At 57.3% G+C, this 23,409-nt stretch overlaps 1 protein-coding gene across 4 annotated transcripts in view; it reads left to right on the top strand.

Moving 5' to 3' along the window:
- Nucleotides 1-22,982, top strand: part of LOC121490760 (TRIO and F-actin binding protein) — a 53,230-nt gene extending 30,248 nt beyond the window's left edge. The window contains exons 1-14 of one of the 4 annotated variants that reach the window (XM_041754742.1): nt 68-245; nt 5,192-5,248; nt 7,663-7,731; nt 7,844-7,933; nt 8,276-8,385; nt 9,857-10,382; nt 11,028-11,138; nt 16,590-16,737; nt 18,468-18,570; nt 19,120-19,279; nt 19,357-19,470; nt 20,490-20,576; nt 21,353-21,516; nt 22,256-22,982. In XM_041754742.1, coding sequence (XP_041610676.1) covers nt 69-245; nt 5,192-5,248; nt 7,663-7,731; nt 7,844-7,933; nt 8,276-8,385; nt 9,857-10,382; nt 11,028-11,138; nt 16,590-16,737; nt 18,468-18,570; nt 19,120-19,279; nt 19,357-19,470; nt 20,490-20,576; nt 21,353-21,514 — 1,914 coding nt within the window. In that variant the 5' untranslated portion in view covers nt 68 and the 3' untranslated portion in view covers nt 21,515-21,516; nt 22,256-22,982. The other 3 variants (XM_041754743.1, XM_041754745.1, XM_041754744.1) reach the window with 3 other exon arrangements.
- Nucleotides 22,983-23,409: the final 427 nt, after the last annotated feature.

The raw sequence follows: 23,409 nt of genomic DNA, 5'->3' as shown, positions 1-23,409 counted from the left end.
GGCTTCCCCGCCGCCCATTGGCCCTCCCGGGTCCTCCCAGGAAGTTTGAAAAAAAAAAAAAAAGTTTTATGGGCGGATGGAAGGGGCCGGGGCAGCGCCGGGGAAGGGCAGGGCCGGAGCGGCGGCGGGCGGCCGAGCGGGGCGGCGGCGGCGGCGGCGGGGTTCCCGCGCTGCTGGGCCCGGCCCGAGAGCCCCTTCCACCTTCCTGCGTCCTGCTCCCGCCGCCCCGGGGCGCCGCCATGACGGTGAGTGCCCCTCCGCCGGGCCGCCCCTCCGCCCGGCCGCTCCCGCCGGGGCACCCCTCGCCTCCCGGAGGCGGAGGCGGAGGCGGGCGCGGAGGAGGTCTCGGCCGGAAGACGGGGCGAGCCCGGCGCCCCCGGCCGGCTGCCTCCGCTGGCCGCAGCCTCCCCTCCCCTTCCCGGCCGGGGGGCCAGGGCGACCCCGAGGAAAGCGGGCTCCGGGCCCCGGCAGCCCTCCGCTCCGCCGCCACCTTTGCGGGACGGGTCGCGGACGCTTCGGGCGGCCGCCTCCTACCTGCCCTCAGCCCGCCGGGGAAGACCTGACCCGACGCTGCCAGACTCCCAGAGCTCCGGGCAGTGCGGGAGCGAGGACGGGCCCGGCCGCGGCGTGGGGTCGCGCCTGGGCCGCAGAGACGCCGTCCCGGCTCGGAAGGGGCGCGCAGACCCAGCGCTGGGACGGCTGCCTCCCCGCGTGGGCGCCGGCCCGAGGCCGCGGGGTGAGGGGCCGCCCCGCCCCGTCCCGCCCTGTCCGGGAGCCCGCGCTGGGACTGCTGGAGCGGCGCGATGCCCTGCTCCGCCGGGCTTGCCACTTGGCGGCGGCGCTGGGGCCTCGGCGGGGGCAAGCCCGCGAGTGAGGTGGGGCACAGAGGGGCAGAGCGTTGTCGTGCTCTGGGGGGTGGACACTCCCCAAGTCACGTCGGTACCTGTGCCTCAATGATCGTATCGGGCCTCACGGCTGAGGTCACCATTATTCCCATTTCACAGCTGGATAAACTGAGGCTTGGGGAGGGACAGGGGTGAGTGGCCCGGGGTTGCCCTGAGCATAGAGGAAGGAGTAGCTTCTTTTCAGGTCAGTCTGGCCCCTTGACCGTGATGTTCTGGAAAGGAGGGGCGGGGCTGCTTTTGGTTTCTGGCGAGTGCCTTGGGGAGGCTTTGACAGCCTGGGGGTGGGGGTGGGGTGATGGAGTTGAGCGGGGAGGGTTTGCGCATGCGCACGTCCCTTCCCTCAGCTAGTGGAGACCCTGACAAGAAGTGGGCTGGGTTGCCCCGGGTTGGCCCTAAGGGCCCCTGCCCCCCTGAGTGTGATGACCGGGCCGCTGCTTGGACTTCCTCGGCCTCCGCACATCCTGCCACCTCCCTGCTGGCTCTTCCTGTCGTCAGCAGCCTCCCTTTGGTCAGGGAGCGGAGAGGGATGTGGGGGGAGGAGCTGAGTCAGTGTCCTGGCCACCCACCCCCAGGCCCCCAAGCCCAGGGGGAGGGTGGTTGCATTGCCTACTGGGTGCCTGCCAGATCTCGAACTGGGTGCTTTCACGTTAGCAGAGTTGATCCTTTAAGGATGATTATAGCTTCCCATCCAACAGATGAGAACACTGAGGTGTAGAGAGGAAGTAACATGGCCCCAGGGCTGAGCCAGCATTTGGATCCAGATCTGTCCCAGTTTTCTCTCCGGGGCTAAATAAGAAATGTACACTGTTGCCTCTCTTGAGGAAACCCGTGGTGAACAGGGGTGAGGCTGCTCCGGGAAGCCTGTGGGAGCACTTGGAGGAGGGACAGCATATTCCTGTGGTGGTGATGGGGGCTTCCAAAGGAAGACACCCTCCTGTGATTGATTGTCAGACTTTGTCAGGTGGAAATGAACTGGGGAGGGAACACTGTAGACAAACACATCCTGGTCATGTTTGGGGAAAGCTGAGAACATACAAAAGGGACCTGGAAAGGAAGGCCTCGCAGGCCAGGAGAAGCAGTTTGGGCTTTGGTCAGGGGCACTGGGGAGCCAAGAAAGGTTTTGGAGCAGAGCAGAGGCTCATGGTCACCACTGACAATGTTTGCTGGGTTCATCGTGGTTGCTTCATGCCTGAGCCTGCCCTAGCCTGCTGTCCCTCCTGTACCTTCTCCACATCCTTTTCCCCTCTCCTGGCCTCCAGCCCTGAGCTCAGAGATCTACAGGGAGCAAGTGGTAAAGTTGCCATGAACAGGTAAATGCCTGAAGGCTTCAGGAAGCCGGGCCTGGAGTCCCAATCTGCCCCACCTCCTTTTGCCTTGGCCCCACACAGCCCTGCCCTTGGAGCCTCCTTCCCCAGCCACTGCCTGGCATCAAATTATATACCTGTCCACTTGTTTATTGTCTGTTTCCTGAGTTCCACCAGGGCAGGGGCCACATCTCCTGTTTGCAGCTTATTTCCTGGCCTAAAGCAGTGGCTGGTGCTTAAAAAAAAAAAAAATTTGTTTTTCAGCACACATTCTCTTAGCCCCTGGTCCTGGAGGGGGTCAGCGCATGTCTCTAACTCCGAGTTGCTTCTCCTCTATCCTGTGAGGGATAAGTGAATGGCTTTAAGATAATCACAAATGCAGCAGAGGCTGTGGGAGAGCAGCTGGCATGGTGTGTGCTGTGTACTGGGAAAGGGGCCTCGGAGGTGGCAATTAAACTGGGCCTTAGGGCATGAGTAGGGATTTGCCTGGTCCACGAAGGAGGAGGAAGCCTGGTATTTAAGCAGAAGACATGGGCCCATGTGGAAGGCCGGGGGTCCTGATATGTTGAGGATCAGAGAGCATATGTGGTGATATAAAAATGGGGTTCTCTTCGCAAGGGGGAGGCCAGGCTGGAAGGGTGAGCTGAGGCTTTTGTGCCATCAGGCAGCCGGACCTTGTTTAGAAGCCACTTGGAGCCATCCCTGGAGGTTTGAAGCAGACTTGTGACACTAGGCCTTTTTGAGGGGGTCCGCCTGCCAAGAGTGTGCTTAGGGGCGGCCGTGTCAGTGGTCCAGGCAGGTGGGAGGCAGTGCTGACCTGTGGCCATGACCAAAGGGAGGAGAAGGCAGGTTGTGGGAGCTTCCTCAGGGAATGTGAGCTTCCTCAGATGGAGGAAGGGTGCCTGGGCCCGAAGAGGCCATGTGGGAAGGAACAGCATGAGAGGTTTAGGCTCCAAAACTTTTGACCCCAAACAGGGGTTCCCAGGGTACCGTAGGACCTTCCCTGCCAGCGGATTTGAAATCTCCCATTGGCAGCCTCCTCCCCGCAAGGTGTCTGGGCCATCTAGCACCCTACATGGCGTGTGGTGTGTTTGTACCAGCTTCCAGAAGGTCACTGAGCTTCTCCGTGTGGAGCTCATTCAGTCCTCTCACAAAGCTCGGAGGAGAGCAGGACCATCCCCCCATCATTTGCCACATTAGGCAGCCAGGGCTTAGGGAGGGGATGTGATGCACCCTCCCACACTGCCCCCTCCCCACCCTCTGCTTCCCAGGCAACCTTTGGGGGTCCCTGCTTGCCATTCTAGCCAGGGAGCCCTTGCTCACCCCTGGAAGCCTATGGCTGATCACTGATCTCCCGGCCCCGGCCCAGTCTGATGGGCTCTGGGTCATCTGCTCGTACCTGCCCAGGAGCTTTCCCCTGATGCCAGCTCTGCGGGCCATCCCAGGTAGCCTGGCTTCTCCAGGCCGGGGGAGTGGGGGGGTGATGACTGCCCCCAGAGCACGGGAATTTAGACCAGGAAGGTAAACGAGGGTAATATTTATTCAGCAGGTTTTTGTCAAGGCCTAGTCACAGCGCGCCAGGCCCTGGGGGGGTTCCGGGGCTCTAGGTTCCTCACTGGAGGTTCCGGTCTGAATGGAGGTCACCCTGGTGATTTGGTGGCTCTGAGTGTAGCTGCCAGTCTTTGGTCTTAGCTTGAGACCACCCTAAGCAGCCTCTGGCACTTGTGGAGAGCAGGGTAGGGGAGAATGGAGAGACACGGGGCAAACACAGCCCCGGGGTTTCCCAGCTCTGAATGGAGCCCTGTCCTCTCCCTCAGACAGGTATGCAGGAGGGGCTGCTGGCCCAAGCCCCTCTTAAGCCACTTCCTCTACCTGAGGAAGAGGAGAACGGGGAGGCAGGTGGGTCAGGGGAGGTGGCCAGGTCAGGTGGCTCCGATTTCCAGCTGCTGTCTCTGCTGCCTACCCCACTGGGCCATGCTGCAGGCTCCTTCCACGCAACCAGACACCTTGGCCTGGTGAGGTTGTGATGCCGGTGCTGATAGGTGGGCTCAGAGCCATGGCAACAGGTGGCTGCCTCCTCTGCCCATAGCCTGGCCCGCCCCACTCTCCTCCCTGCCAGTGGGCAGAAGCTGACACTACTGAAGGGAGCAGCACTTAGACAAGAGAGAAGTCTTGTCAGTGGGCTGGGAGGGTGTGGTGGTTGAAGCCCACCGGATGGGCACGGCCGGAGAAAATGCCTGGCTGAGCTGCTGCTTCATCTAGGCCCAGGTGGGGGTATCTAGCTCACAGGCCTCCGTGGGCCATGCTGCAGCTGGGAGCCCCCAGACCTCCGGGCCATGCCCCACTGGGCAGCACCCAGCAGGTAGGGCTTGCTGACACTGAGGTGCCATCTTCCTGGCCCTCCCAGAGATCTGGAGGGGACCAGAGAATCCCTGATGCTGGCCTGGACCTGGCTCCATCTTTCAGGGTCTGCAGGAGACCCAAAAAGGGCAGAGCTTGTCAGAACACAGGAAGATCAGTGAGTGGGGGATGAGCGGGGCATTAAGATATTCTCCTTGTGGGTCTCCTGGCCTTGTCAGTGAGAGGAACTGAACAGTTTGCTCAGCCCTGCCGGTCCAGACTGTTCTTAGAGTTCTCGGGGTCTTGATAGGCAGGGTTCTTCTGGGCCCTCACTCCCTACTCTTCAGTGAGGAGGAAGGCTGGTGGGAAGGGGAGCCTAATATTGATGGGGATGTGCCAGTCATCCTGCCTACCATCGCTCTTGGCTCTCAGGTTGTTGGGGAAAGGGGCCAAGGCTGCCTCCGTGGCTGGGGACCCTGCCTGGATTTGGGGGTTACCTGGGCCCTCAGCGCCCCCCTCCTGGTTCCCCAGGACCTCAGTCTCACAGGACTCAGGGGAAGAATGGATGCAACACTCCCTCCTCCCCAGCCCTGGTTGGTTCTCCACTGGGCCTAAATCATCTGCCTCCTCATCTTCCCACAGCCCGATCTGCTCAACTTCAAGAAGGGATGGATGTCGATCTTGGACGAGCCTGGAGAGGTAGGAGGGCTGCAATGAGAAGGGAGGGGTCGGCCTAGGCAGTTTCAGTGCCTCCAGCAGGTCCCTGGGGGCAGCCCAGCAGGCTCAGCTGCTTCCATGGCTTGTCTAGGCTTCTGGAGAGCCTGGCCTATGGGTGGAGGGGCCTGAGTGGGCACCCTGAGGGCGGGTGTTTTTTGTGCAGTTGAAGAGGGCCTTGGGCTATGGAGATGGGAAGGCAGAGGCTGCTGGGACAGTCTGCAGATGTAAAGGGCAGCAGGAGTAGAGGCCTCCTAGCCCCTCACTCCCTGTACCCCATTTGCTCCTGTCGCCAAGAGTCCCTTGGCCCTCTCACCTTTGACAACCCTGGCTGGTTCTGAGGGTGTGGGGGTGGAAGGGCTCAGAGAGATCAACTGGCCTGAGACGTTACAGATTCCCAAAGACTCAGCCATGCAGGCACGTCTCCCTCCCCCCAGAAGTGGGCCTCAGAGCACAGGCTTTGGAGTCTCACCAACCTGGGCTCCACTGGTCAGGTCACAGCTTCCTCTGGCCTTAGGACCCACATCTATGGAATGGGCATGATGGATAATGATTCTTTCCAGGGTGGACAACAGGGTCAGGGAGGTCGAGTAGCATAGGATCCCTGCCAGAGCTCAGCTAATAACCTTTCCCTTTCTCTGATGCATCCATCCTTAGAACCAGGAAGGGCATCGGCCTCTCGCTGGCTCTGCCCTTTCAGCTGCCAGGCTGGATGGAGTCTGGGAGCTGGAGCTGGCTTCCTGCCCACTCAGCCTGGGAGGGGACGGCTCCCCGCCCCTGTCCTGCATGCGCCCGTGGCTCGGGTCTGTGTGCAGCCAGCATGCCGGGGAGGGATCCGAGCCAAAGGGAATCTCATTGTGTTTCCTACCCACATGTTTTATTCCCTCCAGCCCACAGCCTTCCGTTCCTGCTGCCTGCTCGCTGGTCCTCTGGTGGCTGTGCTCCAGGCTCACACAAGGCCTGGCACCCTGCCAGTGACCCTTCCCAACCTCCCCACCCAGGGTCTCTGGAGGGCAGAGATTATGGGCCCCACCCAGAACTGGCTGCTACTCATCTTTTTTCACAGGGTTTTGGAATGTCCAAGCTGGAAGGGCCCTGGGAGCTCAGCCAGCCCAACCCGTTGGTGCAGACAGGGGACAAGCCCACAAAGCTTCCATCTTTTCCAGGGCTGGTAGCCCCTGTGGTAGACCCAGGCCTAGAACTTGGGCTGCCTAAGACCGTGGAACACACTGGCTCCTATCTCAGTCATAGGTTAGGCTGAAAGGGCCAAAGAGACCATGTGGCCCAGAGACCCTGCCCTGCTTTGTAGAGGGACAGTTGAGGTCCTGAGTGGGAACTCGGGCCATGCCTAGGACAATCCCGAGTAACTTAGTGCTTGGCCCTATGCTAAGTGCCATGAGAGACATACGAGGGAGGGATAGATACTTCTAAGCTCACAAGAAGACTTAGGGACTTCTTATTAGCCCTACAGGTCAGAAGAGTGAAGCTCAGAGAGGTGGAGATACTTGATTGAAAGAACATAGCTAGCAAGGGATAAAATCATCGTAACCCAGGTCTCTTGGATGCTAAACCCTATTTCTTAGGGGAGGCCATATGGAAAGAATTCAAAAGTGTCATCCTGGGGCATCCTTGAAAACTTGCCATCTTCTTGAGAAAAGAAAACTAAGTATTTGAAATAACAATGTGGATAGAATTTGGTGATAGGGGAGCCCCAGGAGGGCTGAGGACTGGGTGGCATATGCTGACCCTGCGAGTAGGTGGACCTTGACTGGCATTCCAGTGAATGGCCAGAAGCCCAGAGGTGGGCTGAGCTTGGCATATTTAATATCAAGCTGTTCTGGTCCCCTCCCCCTCTGTGGCCTGCCAACCTAACCCCAGCTGGAGCAGAGAGGCACTGTGGAAAGGTGCCCAAATCATAAATGTGCAGATAACATACTCTCACAAGCTGGACACGTGTGTAAGCAGCACCCAGCTCAAGAAGCAGAGTAGGACCAGTGCTCAGACACCTCCCCCAGGCCACCTTCCAGTCCTACTCTGGGACTTGTCCTTGGCTACTGAGGTGGTCCAGAGGGGCATGGGGAAAAAGACAAGTGCAAGGTTCTGTTCCCTGACTTACTAGGCAAATGACCTTGCACAGGTCACAACCCCTTCCTGGTCTGCACCAGAGGGATAATCTCAATGGAGAGGGTCAGGAGAGGTATGGGACTGTCACCAAATCAGAGAAGGGCTCCCAGAAGGAAAGGGAAGGTGTGGTCAAGCCATTTCACAGATGCTGCCCCTGGAGGGGCCAGGCTTCAGATCTGGAGTTCCACCTCTGCCCTGTCCCCTGCACACACACCCTTTCATTCTGCCCTGCCCGCAGCCCCCCTCCCCTGCTCACAGCCACCTCTCCTTCACAGTGGAAGAAGCATTGGTTTGTGCTGACAGATTCAAGCCTTAAATACTACAGGGACTCTACCGCTGAGGAGGTGAGACAGAGTGAGAAGGCTCATCAGGTGCTGGGGGGCCCTGGAAGGGGATCAGGGGGCCAGGGGTGGGGGAAGTGGAAGACGTGGATCATCATGGGCCTTCCTGCTGCAGGCCGATGAGCTGGACGGTGAGATCGACCTGCGCTCCTGTACGGATGTCACCGAGTTCGCAGTGCAGCGCAACTATGGCTTCCAGATCCACGTGAGCCTCCATGCCTCTGGGGTGGCGTCATCCGGGTGATGGGCTTCGTGACTGGCTCCAAGCACTCATTTACCTGGAGGACCTGTCCTCAGAGCCAGTCAGACACTCTGCTGCCAACACCTAGCCTATCTGGGGAGACCACAGATATCATGGGGCAGGTGGGATGTTGGGGAGATCTTGGAACCAGCTGACAGAGGGGAGCTTTTCTACCCTCCGCTCATCCCTAGGGGCAGGACCTTAGGTTTCCTCCCCAGGGAGAAAGAGCCATCCTTCCAGGGTGAACAGTGGACACGGGGTGGGGGACTGGCCACGTGGCAACCTGCCCATGGGGTGGACTTGCAGACCAAGGATGCTGTCTACACCTTGTCGGCCATGACCTCGGGTATCCGGCGGAACTGGATCGAGGCTTTGCGGAAGACCGTTCGACCCACCTCTGCCCCGGATGTCACCAAGTATGTGCCAAGCTGGACTGGGACCTTGAGAGAAGCACTTAGCCCGGCTTCCCTGAGTGGGGTTCAGGCACACCAGCTGAGGGCTCTGAGGCTGTACCTCCTGGGCCTCAGTTTCTCCATCAACAAAATGGAGAGAGGGCAATGAGCATTCTGGGCACTCACTCGAAAATACATGGAGGATTTGAGGTTTGACATCCCCCCAATCCTGAAAGGGGGGGAGGGGGTTAGACTCTAGAGAAGATGCCAGTGAGTGAAAGGCCCCTGCTAGGTGGCTGATTGTCTGTGAGCCGAGGGAGCTGTGTCTAAGCCTGTGTTAGGGAGAAGGTGTGGTCAGGTAGTCTGGATGGGGAGCTCATCCCCTGGAGGTGGCCCTGAGTAGAGGGTAGGATGGCTGAATGAGCTGGTAGCAGTGCCCACACGGTATAAACCCTAGCCATACGGGGGGCGTGGGAATTGCAGCAGGTGCACAGCAGGAACAGGGTGTGGTGATGGGGGGCCCAAGCATGAGCCCCCCCTCCCTCACTGGGCCATACCCTGGCTGCTTAGCCTCAGGCCAGTGACTTTCTTGTCTGAGTTTCAGATCCCTCATCTGTCATGCTGAGCGTGACGTCTGCCTCCTGGGAGGGATGTATGCGGAAGCCCTCTGTGGACTCTGAAGCACTATGCAGCTGGACTTTTATTTAGTCTATAGGCTCAGCTGCTGTAACAAAGAAGCCCCAAACACAGTGGCATAAATATGGGAGAACTTTCTTTCTCTCTCCAGAACAATCCAGAGGTGTGTGATCCAGACCTGGTGGGGCAGCTCTGCGGCCCACAGCTCACACCTTTGTCTCTGGCTCTGTTCTCCAGGAGCCAGGCCAGGGCATGGCCGGTGCTTCATAGGGTGCCACCTGTCACACCATTGGGCAGAGTATTGTCACATGGCCTCACCGCTGGGACGGGTGCTGGCGGGTATTTTTGGCCAGGCAACTATGTACCTAGCTGTTACTAACAGAGGAAGGGGAGGACTGCCACGGTTTGTGCTCTATACCCAGAGGTCAACTCACTGCATCAGCAGTGGCCGTGGGCATCTCCCCTACTCCACTGTGAGTCTCTTGAACCCAGGACCTTGCCTTAAACTACACTTCTGGTAATAACACTTTGATCACCATTGGCAAAGGGCTTTTGGCTGCTTTACACACATCCCCTCACCTAGTCCTCACATCCATCCTGTGAGAGGTACTGTTGGCCCATGTTACAGATGGGGGGTCACTAGGGGCCAAAGAGGGAAGCCAGCAGTCCTGGCCCCTGCGCTAAGTGTTAGCCCTGGGATGGTTAGTGATGAAGCTCTAGTTCTAACCTGTAGATTGGGTTGTGCTTCCTCCACGGGGGTCTGTCCCCAGACCCTGGCCCAGGGGTGGCAGTCCAGAAGTGCTGGTTTGGGGGCTGAGTGGGCAAGGGCCTGCCTGACGAGGCTCTGTTGGCACCTTAGGCTCTCAGACTGCAATAAGGAGAACACGCTGCATGGCTACAGCACCCAGAAGGGCTCCCTGAAGGCAGGGGAGCAGCGGGGGTGCTCTGAGGTCATCAGTCGGGGCAGCCCGCGGAAGACGGACGGGCAGCGGCAGTCCCTGGACTACGTAGAGCTCTCCCCACTGACCCAGGGCTCCCCGCAGCGGGCCCGCACTCCGGCCCGCACTCTCGACCGGCCGGCCAAGCAGGAGGAGCTGGAGCGGGACCTGGCCCAGCGCTCTGAAGAGCGACGCAAGTGGTTTGAGGCCACGGACAGCAGGCCTGTGGAGACCGCAGCTGGTGAGGGGCCACGCCGGGGCCTGGGGGCCCCCCTGACTGAGGACCAGCAGAGCCGGCTCAGTGAGGAGATTGAGAAGAAATGGCAGGAGCTGGAGAAGCTGCCCCTGCGGGAGAACAAGCGGGTGCCTCTCACCGCCCTGCTCAACCAAAGCCGCGGGGAGCGCCGGGGGCCTCCCAGTGACAGCCACGAGGCCCTGGAGAAGGAGGTAGGCATTGCAGCTGGCCCCTGGGAGCCCCCTCACCCTGCCAGTGCCCCTCCGATCCCTTCCTTTACCCTGCAGCATTTATCTTGCATGCATAAAGTGATGGGGAGCTCACCCCTGATTCACTGTCTGATACCTCAGACTCTTACAAACTGGAATCTTCTTTCCTGAACCTTGGTGTTTCTCATTTTGGGGCATTTTCCCCCCCTTCTTAGTTTTGTCCTCAGCAACCACAGAGAAGGGAAGAGGAGGGAGAGATCACTTATTAAGCATCTTCTGTATATTCATCCTAGGCCTTCTTTACCTATATTGGCTCATGTAATCCTCAGAGCAGGCTCATGGTCCCAGAGGATAGACCTTGTCACAGTTATATTTCTGGGAAACTGAGGCTCACAGACCACCTACATAATGTGATAAATGTCTGTGACCACAGTGTCCTGCTCCCAACCCTGTTTAGTCTTCTCTGGGACAAAGTTCTCCTGGGTCACTGACCTGGCCACCCAGGAAACAGCTGGAACGGCCCTTTGCCTGCATTTCCACCACGGGCTGCTTCCCCTGCTCAAACCCAAAGCTCCTCCCTGCCTTCCACCAACCCCCTCCTGGCTTCCCGGTTCCCACTGACAGCCCTGCCCCCGCTTTCCTTTGTAGGTCCAGTCTCTTCGTGCCCAGCTAGAGGCATGGCGTCTCCAAGGAGAGGTTCCTCAGGGTGCGCACAGGTCCCAGGAGGACAGCCACATCCCCCCGGGCTACATCTCGCAGGTGAGACTGAGGGGCTATTTGTGGGGGCTGCGGGCAGGTTTCTGGTTGCCGTGGTTTCAGAGAACAGCTGATGTTCTGGGAGTGTCGCAGAACCCGTGTGAGGCATTTGACATGCATCATCTCATTGAATGTACCCCGCAGGTAGACATGACCACTGTGCCCATTTTACAGACAAGCCACTGAGCTATGAGAGGTTATGTGACTTGCCCGAGGTCAACTGAGCTCCAGATGTCAGAGGTGGGATTTGAGTTCGGTTCCGGCTAACTTCAGAGCCTGTGTGTGAGCCCCCATGTGACACTCTGCACTTGGACCCCTTCGCCCACACCATCCTGGGGAAGGAGAGCCAGTGGGGAGTGGGATCCCCGACGGGCAGACCGCCAGGGTCACTGCCTCGGCGCAGAGAAATCCCGCCCATACCTGCCAGGCCAAGGCCCTACAGCAGGTGGCTTGTGGGATGTGGGACCTTCCAGTGGCCCCCAGGGGACCCTCGGTCAGCCTGGGACAGTGGTTTTCACCTGGGGCTGATTTTGTTCCTCCAGGGACATTTGGCCATGTCTGGAAACAGTTTGACAGAAAAATACACGTGTATGCTAAGCACATACATGCTAATGTATGTTTACTGTCAATTTTAACGCTATAAGGGATGTTTAGGACACAGTGTACAAATACAAAATACGTAACTCTCATTGTGAATTCGTATATAGCTAATTGAGTTTTCTCAGAATACTTTCACTGGTTTTTCCAAATACTTGTATCCTCTGCTAACTGACAAGCAAGGATTGTTCTAACATGAACATTGGTTGACAGTTTGGTTTATGTTAATGAGTAAAATGAGAAGACATATGTCAAAACTTTACTTGATCAATGTCACAAGTAACTTCTGGCCAAATCGGATAATAGTTTTCTTGAGAATATTCTCGTTAGAGTATTTTCTCAAGTCTGTGTTCTAGTTACAATGTGATGGTCGTAAATCTGGCAGACTTGGAAGTTGAATCTGCATTATTAGCATTTTCTCATCCCTTGCTTAAGCCCAGTCAACAAAACAATAAATCAAGCCCTGATCTGTGATGTTTACCAATTTCCATGGTGTAAATACCCCCACCATAGCTGATGTCCCTAAACGCCGAATCAGAAGATATATGTGTACAGGATTCTAGAGCGTTTCCACCTTACAAGATACAGAAGATGTAAATAAACTCAAGAGCATAGGGGTGCCTGGCTGGTTTAGTTGGTGGAGTGTGCGACTTGATCTTGGGATCGTGAGTTCCAGCTCCACATTGGGTGTAGAGGTTACTTAAAAATAAAATAAAATCTATTAAAAAACAACAACAACAACAAAAACTCAAAAGCATAGACAATAATAAAATGCAGTGAAATAATTAGGAAGTGATGAATTTTGAGTATCAACCTTTGTTTTCGCTGTAGTTAATTGTAAGTTTATATAATTTAACTCCTAAAATGGCTGCACTTAATAATCATGTCACAAAATTGCAAAAAAATATGACAGTTGGTTGCCTCCAGTCAGCACGTCATAGCCTGAAGTAGAAAAGAATGCTGGGATCCTAGGCTCTGGGCAGGGGCTGCCTTCTAGAAGTTCCAGGGCTGGAGATGGCTGTGCGGGGCATGCCCAGGAAGGCACTGGTTTTGGGGTGGGGGCACAGGGTGGGGCAGGAGGTGGCAAGCCTGTAGGTGGAGACCTCCAGCAAGTCAAGGAATCGGGATCTCATTCCACAGCCCGGAGGAGACTTGGGGTCTGACGGTGACATCAGGAAGGCGGTGTGGGGCAGAGGGGGGCTTGGGAGGGGCAGAGATGGGGTCAAGAGCTCAGACAGTGGTTGGAGAGGGGAGGGCTGCAGGGGGGCAGTGCAGAGAGAAGAGGTTAGGACTGGGCTACTGGGCCCGAGGAAGATGGGGGCAGCCACAAGGGCCCTGACGCTGGCCGCTGTGCAAGGCCAGGGAACCCTCTGTGGCTGAGTGGTGGCTGGGCCATTCAGCTGAAGGGACACCAGGGCCAAGGGGACTCGGGACCTGGGTGGGAGGAGGGGGTCTAGCTTTGGGGTCACCAGACATGGGGAGGGGAGGGGAGCAGAGAGGGAACAGCGGGGAGGGAGCAGTGTTGTGTCAAAGGCTCCCTTGAGGCCAGAGGAAGGAGTGGGTGGGACATCTTCAGGCTGGGTGAGGCCCAGCACCAGGGCCAGAGGCAGCTGGGACACCCCTCAGAAACCCCCCTGTCCAGAAGCCTGTACAATGTTCTCTGAGTCCCTGGACGGCTCCGTTCACAGCCATCAGTATCCAGTATCTCAGTAGCCTCACTTACCTATTTTACTGTTAGAACCTGCATTAGATTCCCTTTGGGAAAAGATTTGTCACTAAAATGAAGTTTGAAAAGCACTGCTCTGATTGCTCAGCTTATGGGTGGGGAAACTGAGCCCCAGAGAGGAGGTGAGACCTCCCAGCTGGAGGCAGCCGTGTGTCGGCAGTCCAGGCTTCTTGGTCCCCGTGGGGCCACTGGGCTCACAAAGGGCTGTCAGCATTTCACCCTGTTAGGCTGAGGTGGGCAGGGGTGCAGACAGAATTGGGGAGGCCGGGGATGAGAAGGGAATGATAAGGAAACAGATGGGGTGAAGGAGGGGCCCCAGGTGAGGAGGGCGCCAGAAAGAGGAGCTGAGCCATCCGGGTCTCCCTTTGGCCCAGGAGGAGGTGGCTGGGGATTCAGTGGATGATGGAGAGGTGACAGCTGGAGAGGGATTCCCCAACCTGGTGTCTGCATCCAGTGGGTGCCTCTCTTTCAGCTTGTGGGCCTTGCCACATAGGACAGCAGCTGGGGGGCCTTGGGCTTTACCTGTTGGGGCTTCCATTCCTCGTCTGGCCTCCCCGCAGGTTATTGGGAGTAACAGGCATTTCATTAGTTACTTGGATCCGTGACTGAGGTGACTGCTGGACACCTTGGGCCCTCAGGAAGATCGGTCAGAGAGCAGCACTTGGCTTTCTAGGAGCTCCTCCTTTCTTATGGGCCAGGGGTCCTGCCTCTGGACCCCCTATTAGCTGCAGGGTGTGCCTGCCTCATCTGGCCATGTAAGGACAGCAGTCCCCACCCCATGTTACTCCTATCTCTATACGTAGGCTTATCTTAGGGATCCTCATGGGTTGGCCTTATAGGTCTGTTTTATAGAAGAGGACACTGAGGCTCAGAGTGGGGAAGGGGCTTGTTCACTCTGGTACAGGGAGGATCAGGACCTGATGTGTGGAACTCCAAAGCTATGTCCTATTGTTCTGACTGGAGGGACCAGAGGACAGATGCAAAGGGACAGGCGTTACCTGCCCCACTCAGAGCACCTGGACCTGAGAGCCCCGGCCCTTTCTCCAGACTGGTCCTTGTAGCCCCCTGGTGCGGCTGCTGGAGAGGTGGGGGTCCGTCCCCCCCCACACACACACCGTGAGGTGCCCTATGGCATCAGGGGAATATCCATATCGATTTCTTCAAGGGCTCTTCCCCTTTCCTTTTTAGTGATCTTAAATTTAATTACATAAAAAATACATTTTCAAAAATAATTCAACCAATCAAAAGGTTAGACATAAACACATGAGCTCTCCTTCCCCTGCCCCCCACTCCCAGGGGTCCCCTTGGTCACCATTGGAGCATATCTCTAGACTTTCCTGTTGCTGTTGGAATACATCACCACAACCTTAAGTAACACGAATGTATCATCTCATGGATTTGGAGGGGAGCAGCCTAACCAGGGTCTCGCTGGGCTCAGATTGTTTCCTCGGGCTCTGGGTGGGACCCGTTTCCTTGCCTTTTCCAGCAGCTTGTGGCCACCTGCATCCCTGAGCTGGCCCCATCCTTCATCTTCCAAGCCCGTGGTGGAGAGCCTGACCGCTTCACTCCCGGGCACTGACCTTCTGTGGTCACTTCTCCCTCTCTGCCCTCCTGCCTCCTCTTCCACATCCGAGGACCCCGTGACCACTGGGCCCAGGGGATAATCCAGGGTAGTCTCTGTTTTAGGGTCAGCTGATGAGCGGTCTCAATTCCCCACTGCCGAGTAAGGTAACATTCAGAGGTTCTAGGGAGTAGGACGGGACATCTCTGGGACCACTACTCTGCCTCCCACAGTGTCCTCCCATACCCTTTTCTGTGTTCGACATGCATGTACTCAGATGCGTGGCTCTGTGTTTTGTTTCCGTGAGTGGGATCGCACCATACATGTCAGAGACCAGCTTGGGTGACCTCACTTTCAGGACACTTTTCCACAGCAGTTCACGTGGGCAGCTCTGTCCTTTACCAGCCGCCAGTGGTGGGGGGGGAGGAGGGCAGGTAGCCTTTGTAAGGCTTGATCCCATCATTTATTTAAGGGCTCTTCTGTTCAGTGTTGTTCCTGTTTCCCTCTGTTACCAGCCTTACCGTAGGGCATACCCTTGTCCAAGAGTGTTTGTGACTTTCTGTGGGGTCATTCCTTCATACACATGTGACTTTCTGCTAGGTCATGGGGGTGGGTTACTAACAATGTGATGATGCCAGCCAGGTGCCTTCCACGCACCTGTCCCAGCTGACCCTCCCAAACAGTGCGTATTGTCAATATTTTAATAAGACTTGCCAATCTAGTCTACAGGCTTGTGAAGTCATCAATTTTAGCTTACTTACTTAGCACCTGCCACATGTCAGGCCCTGGTCTGGGCCCCCAGGGACTCCGAGCTGGATCAAGTCTTCCTGTCTTTTTTTTTTTTTTTTAAAGATTTTATTTATTTATTCATGAGAGACACGGGTAGAGAGAGGGAGAGAGAGAGAGAGAGAGAGAGGCAGAGACACAGGCAGAGGGAGAAGCAGGCTCCATGGAGGGAGCCTGATGCAAGACTCGGTCCGGGGTCTCCAGGCTCATGCCCTGGGCTGAAGGCGGCGCTAAACTGCTGAGCCACCCGGGCTGCCCAAGTCTTCCCTGTCTTTGGAGAACTTACAGTCTGGCAGAGGCAGAGCCTTCGGAGGCAGGTGAGAGGCTGTCCAGAAACAGAGCAGGGAAGACATTAAGCTGGACTGCAGGCCAAGTCCATTACCCTGGAAGAGAAAGTTGCAGAAGAATGTTCCAGGCAGAGGGGCTTAGCCTTAGCTCAAGCTCAGAGCTGTGAACATGCCATGAGTCATTCTTCATAACTAGAGTTCCTTGGTGGGGAAGGGCCTGGCTTGAGGCCACAAGGGTCAGACACAGGAACAGGGACCTGACCCCGTGGGAGAGGAGCCTCTGAAGGGTTGGAAGCAGGAGAGTGACATGGTGAGGTTTGTGGATTGGGGGAGCAGGGGCAGGTGTGGCCCGTGGAGCCAGACTCCAGGGAGGAGAGGTGGAGACAGCCGGACTGGGGCAGGCCTGCCCCTGAGGCTCACCGTCTGGGGCTGGGCACAGGCCACCTTCCCTGGGCAGTGGGGGCAGCACCGGGACCTAGCTGGCCTCCTGCCCACAGGAGGCGTGTGAGCGCAGCCTGGCCGAGATGGAGTCGTCGCACCAGCAGGTGATGGAGGAGCTGCAGCGGCACCATGAGCGTGAGCTGCAGCGGCTGCAGCAGGAGAAGGAGTGGCTCCTGGCTGAGGAGACGGCCGCCACGGCCTCAGGTGAGGACCCCGGGCCCCATGAGCCCCCCACTGCAGCTCCTTAATGAAATTGGGGAGGATTTTATTTTATTTTATTTTATTTATTTTATTTTTTAGATTTTATTTATTTATTCATAGACACAGAGAGAGAGGCAGAGACACAGGCAGAGGGAGAAGCAGGCTCCATGCAGGGAGTCTGATGTGGGACTCGATCCCAGGTCTCTAGGATCATACCCTAGGCTGCAGGCGGTGCCAAACCGCTGCGCCACTGGGGCTGCCCGGGGAGGATTTTAAATAAGAGGTGGGGGTCTCAGTCCAAACTTGGGAACAGGGGCTGGGAGGGGGTGGAGCCCCCAGACCTGGCCTTAGCTCCTACTTGAGAAGGGGAAACTGAGACAATAAAAGCATCTCCCCTCCTCCCGCCATGTCCTCTCCTGGGTTGTGACTGGTTGGACACAACCAGTTGGGTTGTGACTCCTGTCTCTCAGGGGCCCGCAGACCCTGGGGATCCACCCCAAGCCACATGCACACCCTAAGCTCCAACTCCATGCTCAGGTGCACACTGTTTGCTGGGATAGAGACTGCGCAGCCACAGACCCTTCTCGTACTGTCGGCTTCCCGGGGGAGAGGCCAGACCCTGGGGAGGGCAGGAGCAAAGCTGTAAGCTATTGCCAAGCCCTGCTTCCCACGCAAGCACCCTTAGCTCTTTGCAATGCCTGACAGACCCCATTTCACAGATGAGGAAACTGGAGCCCAGAGAGGTTAGCGACTTGTCCCAGATGGCACAGCTTGGAGATGGCGGAGCGGGGGTTGCTCAGAGCACCCTGACTTCACAGCCAGGCCCTGCCCCTACCCTCTGTTCTCACAAGCCAGAGACAGGAACACCCAAGATTTTAGATAACTCCCTCCTTCCCTGTGTTCCTTGCGCACCTCCCGTGTGGGCCTGGCACATCCTAGGCATCTGAGGTTAGTGCTATAAGGTTTCACAGTGAAATTTCTCAGAGTTATGCTTACATGCACTAGGAATGGCTGCAGAGAGCCTGGCATCTGTTCAGGTCAGGGATTGCCACCGAAAGAGTGATGAAAAGCTTCCAGTGTTCAGAACCTTTGGATTTTAGAATTATGGATAAGATTATGGGCAAGGGCCTGTTTAATCCTCCCAGCAGCTCTGTGTGAGTATGGAAACACTTGGTCCTTGGTTGCTCACAGTCTGAAAAGCCAGCGGGAGCTCTCTGGGCCAGGCATTGCTCTACATGCTCTACACACATCTTCCAATAACCCACAAGAAAAGGTGTTCTTGTTATTCCTGTTTTCCAACAAGGGACCCAAGGCCCAGAGGGGCTAAGTCCTCTGCATACAGTTGTACAGATTTGTACCAACTGCAATCCCTGCACTGGGCAAGATCAGTGGGGTGGGCAAGGGAGCTTGGCCTTGTGAAAGAACCTTCCAGGCTCTGCAGGGATAGTGGGCTCTGTGGGGTCTTACCCAGACATCACTAACAAGAGGTACCAGTGGTCACACTGAGGTGTCTCCCCGACACTGTCCCATCCCATCAGAGAGGGATTGTTATCCTCCCTTAATAGGCTCAGAGAGGTCGAGCAACTTAACCTAAAGCCACTCAGCTCCTGATACAGCCTGGCCCAGTATTCTTCACTTCTGTCTGTGTGTAACATGTGGGTCCTTGGAGGAGGTGGAGCTTACTGCTGCTGACCCCACCCCAAACTCCACCCACCTCTCTGCCCTGCTTCTAGCCATTGAAGCCATGAAGAAGGCCTACCAGGAAGAGTTGAGCCGGGAACTGAGCAAGACACGGAGTCTCCAGCAGGGCCCAGATGGCCTTCGCAAGCAGCACCAGTAAGATGGCACCTGGACCCTGGGGTCTCAGGGCTAGGCCTTGTTCTGAGCTAAGGGCTGCCCACCCTGGTATTGGTGAGGCAGGAACCTGTGCTGAGGATCCTTGGCAGAGGACACATTACTTTGCCCCCAGCTGAGACTCCCAATCCAGTCACCTGGCACAGGGGACAGAATCAGTAGGGCCTCAGCCAGAGCCCCCTGGCAGTCCACATAGATTGTACTTAGGCCTCTCCTTGTGGGGCTGGTCCCAGCCTCCACCTCCTCTTCTGGTTCGTGTCCCCTAGAGCTGGGCTACAGTACCACCCTCGGGCAGTAGGTGTCCCTCCCCACCACACAGAGGACAGTTCTGGAATGTTAGGGCTGTAGGCTCTTCGAGGCCCAACCCATCCCCTCATGGAGGAGGCCCCTGCAGCCCAATGAAGCTGTCACCAGTTCACAGCCCCACATTGGGCTGAAGGCAAAATCAGAGCCGTACCTGGGGTCTTGAGCTGCTGAGTCTTTTCTTGACCCAAGTTCCACCCCGTCCTTGCCCTCCTCTGCCCCGGACAGGTCAGACGTGGCGGCGCTGAAGCGGGAGCTGCAGGTGCTGTCGGAGCAGTACTCGCAGAAGTGCCTAGAGATTGGGGCCCTGATGCGGCAGGCCGAGGAGCGTGAGCACACGCTGCGGCGCTGCCAGCAGGAAGGCCAGGAGCTGCTGCGCCACAACCAGGTGAGCCTGGCCCGAGGTCGGGGGCACCGGGGCACAGCAGTCCATTGACTCTGCGCTGACCATCCTGTGCCTCCCAGGAGCTGCACACCCGCCTCTCAGAGGAGATCGACCGGCTGCGTGGCTTCATTGCCTCACAGGGCACGGGTGACAGCTGTGGACGCAGCAGCGAGCGGAGCTCCTGTGAGCTGGAGGTGAGTGCCCACCACTTGTGCCAGGCAGCCTGGTTCTCAGCACACCGACAGGCCAGGTGTGCCCTGTAGCAGAGAATGGCATGGCTCTGCTGGGCTGGCCCCCAGGGAGGAGAAGCCAGCACAGCTGGGACGAACACCTGTGACAAAGCCCTATAGCCAGAGTCCAGCCCTCACATCTGGGTCCCACCTAGCTGCTGGGTGACCATAGTTGGTCACCCCACTATTCTGAGCCCTAGTAGCTCATCTGTAAAATGAGGCTAGCACCCCCTTACTGAGAGACATTAGAGTGAGAAAATGTGTGATCCAGGATCCCCTTGTACTGTATTTTATTTTATTTTGTTTTGTTTTACAAAAACATATATATATATGGCTGTACGCTGTGTCTCGAACTTCCATAAGTCCTTCATGTCTGTTAACTCAATGAATCTTCATGACAGTCCTACAAGGTAGATATAGTTACTATACCTGTTTATGGATGGAACACTGAGACATAGGGTACCTTGCCCAGGTACCTTGCCCGAGGTCTCACAGCTAGTCAGCGCAGGACTTGGGATGTGAACCTGGCTGTCTGCCTCCAGATCACAGCTTTTAAGCCTCCCCAGTCCTGGCCGAACTCATCCCCTACTTGGTCAAGTTAGAATAGCAACCCCTACCCCTCAGGGTTTGAGGATGAGTTAATGAGATATTTTACGGGGGGGGGGGGGGCGCCCTCCATAGTTCACTGGAGGGCTACACTATGGTCATCTTCTTTGCCCTCAAGTTGAGGGCTGGGTGCTGGTTCGGGACAATAGGAGAGGTGACCATGAGATAGCCACTCACTGGTATGAAGAGGTGAGAGAGCAAGGAGAAATCAGAGAGGACTTTCTGGAGGAGCCTGGCCCTGGGGTGTGGTGGTCTTGGGGCAGGTTGGGGATTACATTCTAGGGGTCTGAAGCAGACAGAAGCCAGGCCACATGGTGCTGTGGGCCAGGGTCGCCCTGGCCTGTGGCCCTGGGTCAGCCTGGCACCGGTGACCCTAGGTGTTGCTGCGAGTGAAGGAGAATGAGCTCCAGTACCTGAAGAAGGAGGTGCAGTGTCTCCGGGATGAGCTGCAGATGCTGCAGAAGGTAGGGTCTGACTCAACGCTGCTGGGGAGGGAACCTCTGGGCCCACCTGACTGCCCCGCCCCATGAACACCTGCTCCATGCCAGCCACTCTCCTTGCCTTGTTCCTGACTCTCTCATGCACCTCCCACGTACACGTCCTTGTCCCTATTTACAGACAAAGACATGGGGGCCAAGAGAGGGAGAGTGACTTGCCCATGGCCACACTTGCATTTGTGCTGTCAGCAAATACTCACTGAGCACCCACTAGGTGCCGGGCACTGTGCTAGGTGCTGGGGGCCAGCTGTGGACAGAAGAGACCCACAGCCCTGTGCAGCGGAGCACCCGTTCCAGTGAGGAATGAGCTGTGTGGCGGGCAGTGGGGAGGGCCACGATTTGGGCCTAGTGTTGTGAGTCTGAGGCCTGCCCTGTGCCATGTCCCCATGTCTCTGACACCCCTGTGTGTTGGTGGCTCCGTGAGGATATGAGTCAGACTCACGGGAAGGGGCCCAAGCCCTGGGCCAGGTTGACCTGGTTCTCACCCTGGCCACTCGCTGCCAAGAGGTCTTAGACAAAAGCTTTGCTTCCCTGAGCCTCAACTCCCATCTCAAGGGATGAAAATGATGCTGGAAGCCATCACTGGGTCCTTCTAGGAGGGTGTGCCCAGGCCTGGGGGCTGCCAAGGGGACGGGCCTGGGTGCTTCGTGTGGCCAGCAGGGAGCTTGGCAGGCATGTGCCAGGTGGGCGGGGCCAGCAAGGGAGGGCTTCACGCCCTCATGGCCCCTTCCGCGCCCTCCCAGGACAAGCGCTTCACTTCAGGGAAGTACCAGGATGTGTATGTGGAACTGAACCACATCAAGACACGGTCAGAGCGGGAGATCGAGCAGCTGAAGGAACACCTACGCCTTGCCATGGCTGCCCTGCAGGAGAAGGAATCAATGCGCAACAGCCTGGCCGAATAGAGGTGAGTGCCAAGGGGTGGGCAGGGCCAAGCGGGGCGGGGGCCTGGTGGGGCACTGGGCCTATAGGGGTGAGCTCAGGGCTCATCCACGCCCGACTCACTGTGCCACTGACCCAGGACGCTTCCTTCTCGTGGCCCCTGCAACATGGGGCCGCGGAGGTGTCGGTGGGTCAGTCAGACTCAGTCAGAGGCTGTTTGTAAACCTGAGTGTGTTTCTTCAGAGTTGGGGCAGTGCAGGTCAGGGCCCAATGGTTGCCTCATCCCCCCACAGGACCGCAGGCACCTGTTAGCGCTGCGCCCCCCGACCCCCACCACAGCCTCATGAACCCACCCGCCTTGTCAGGACTGAATAGTGCTCCTGGTGGGTCTGCCTCGGCTGGGCCAGCAAATCCAGGGAGCCTGGGTCCCGCTCCAGAGCTGGCAGCGTGTCGCCCATCACTGACCCGCAACAGCATCCCTTCCACTGAGCCGCGCACCTCTGACATCCCGGGTGGAGCTTGGCACCCTGCCGTAGTCTCGGGCCGTCGGGGACTCACCAGGCATCAGCACTCCTAGGGGGCATCTCCTAAGGCCGCACCAGCCTGGAGCTCCTGCTTTCTGACCCATCCTTGTGGACTTCCCGAGGCACTTGGGAGGGGCCAGGCAATTTGGGTAGAAGCCCAGAGGAGCAGCAGGTCTGGCCCAGCCTTTGGGGCCACCTTGCCTGGCCTCCACCTGCAGCTCCCCAACTTTTGCCTTCCAGATCGTGGTGGCCCGGCCCTGCAGCAGACCCCCCACCCCGGCCTGAGGGGACCATTCCGTTGCCCTCCTTCCTGTTGGATGGAAGTCAGAAGCCAGCCAAGCTTTCTCCCCACCCTCTGTGGGCCGCACATGCACTCATACCCACCACACACACACACACACACCACACACATGCATGCACATGCACACACACATACACACTCTGCGTATCTGAGCGCGCCCCTCGCACTGGGTCTTACCTTGCACCTTCTTCAGGATTTTATATGTGAAGAGATTTTTATATAGATTTTTTCCTTTTTGTCCCCCCCCAGAACACTTTATACTTTGAAAAAAGCAATTCCTGGTGGCCTTGTGCCTCCATCACTGGCTCCCCCTCTGTCTCTAGCCACCTGCTAGCGCTTCTGGACCCGTGGCCCTATCCGAGGGGTCTAGCAGAGGCCTAGCAGCGGCCATGGCAGAGTGGACTCTGGTGGGAGAGGCAGGGAGCCAGCCACCCTCTTCCTACCCTACCTCCCACTAACTACTTCCTGCCCTGAGGGGACCCACACCTTGGGACTCTGGACAGAGGGACAGATGGGCAGAGGGAGCCAGAAGCTGTCCCTAAGGCCTTGCCTCCTCCTCCTCTTCCTCCTCCGAGGGGGTGCTAGGCATGGAACGCTGGAGCTGCCCCATGAAGGCGTTTCTCTCCTGCCCCATGAGCCTTCTTAACTTAATAAAATGTTCCCACAGCTCTGGTGTCCAGGATGGCTGGGGCAGGGTGGGTCATGAAGACTGGGACCTCACCACCCACACCCCCAGCTCTCCACCCTTCCTGAAGGGAGGCGAGTGAGTTCTGAGGGCAGAGTCGAGAATCCAGTTCGTGCATCAGGCCACAGCTTTGCAGCACCTCGTGGGGTTTGCAGACCAGCAGCTGCAGCCGTATCACCAGGGAGCTGGTTAGAAATACCAAGTCCAGGGGATCCCTGGGTGGCTCAGCGGTTTAGTGCCTGCCTTCAGCCCAAGGCGTGATCCTGGAGTCCCAGGATCGAGTCCCACGTCAGGCTCCTGGCATGGAGCCTGCTTCTCCCTCCTCCTGTGTCTCTGCCTCTCTCTCTGTCTCTCTCTCTCTCTCATAAAATAAATAAATAAAACCTAAAAAAAGGAAAAAAAGAAATA

The sequence above is a fragment of the Vulpes lagopus genome, chromosome 5 (assembly GCF_018345385.1).
Source record: "Vulpes lagopus strain Blue_001 chromosome 5, ASM1834538v1, whole genome shotgun sequence".
Classification (NCBI taxonomy): domain Eukaryota; kingdom Metazoa; phylum Chordata; class Mammalia; order Carnivora; family Canidae; genus Vulpes; species Vulpes lagopus.
This window is presented reverse-complemented; position numbering and strand designations above follow the sequence as displayed.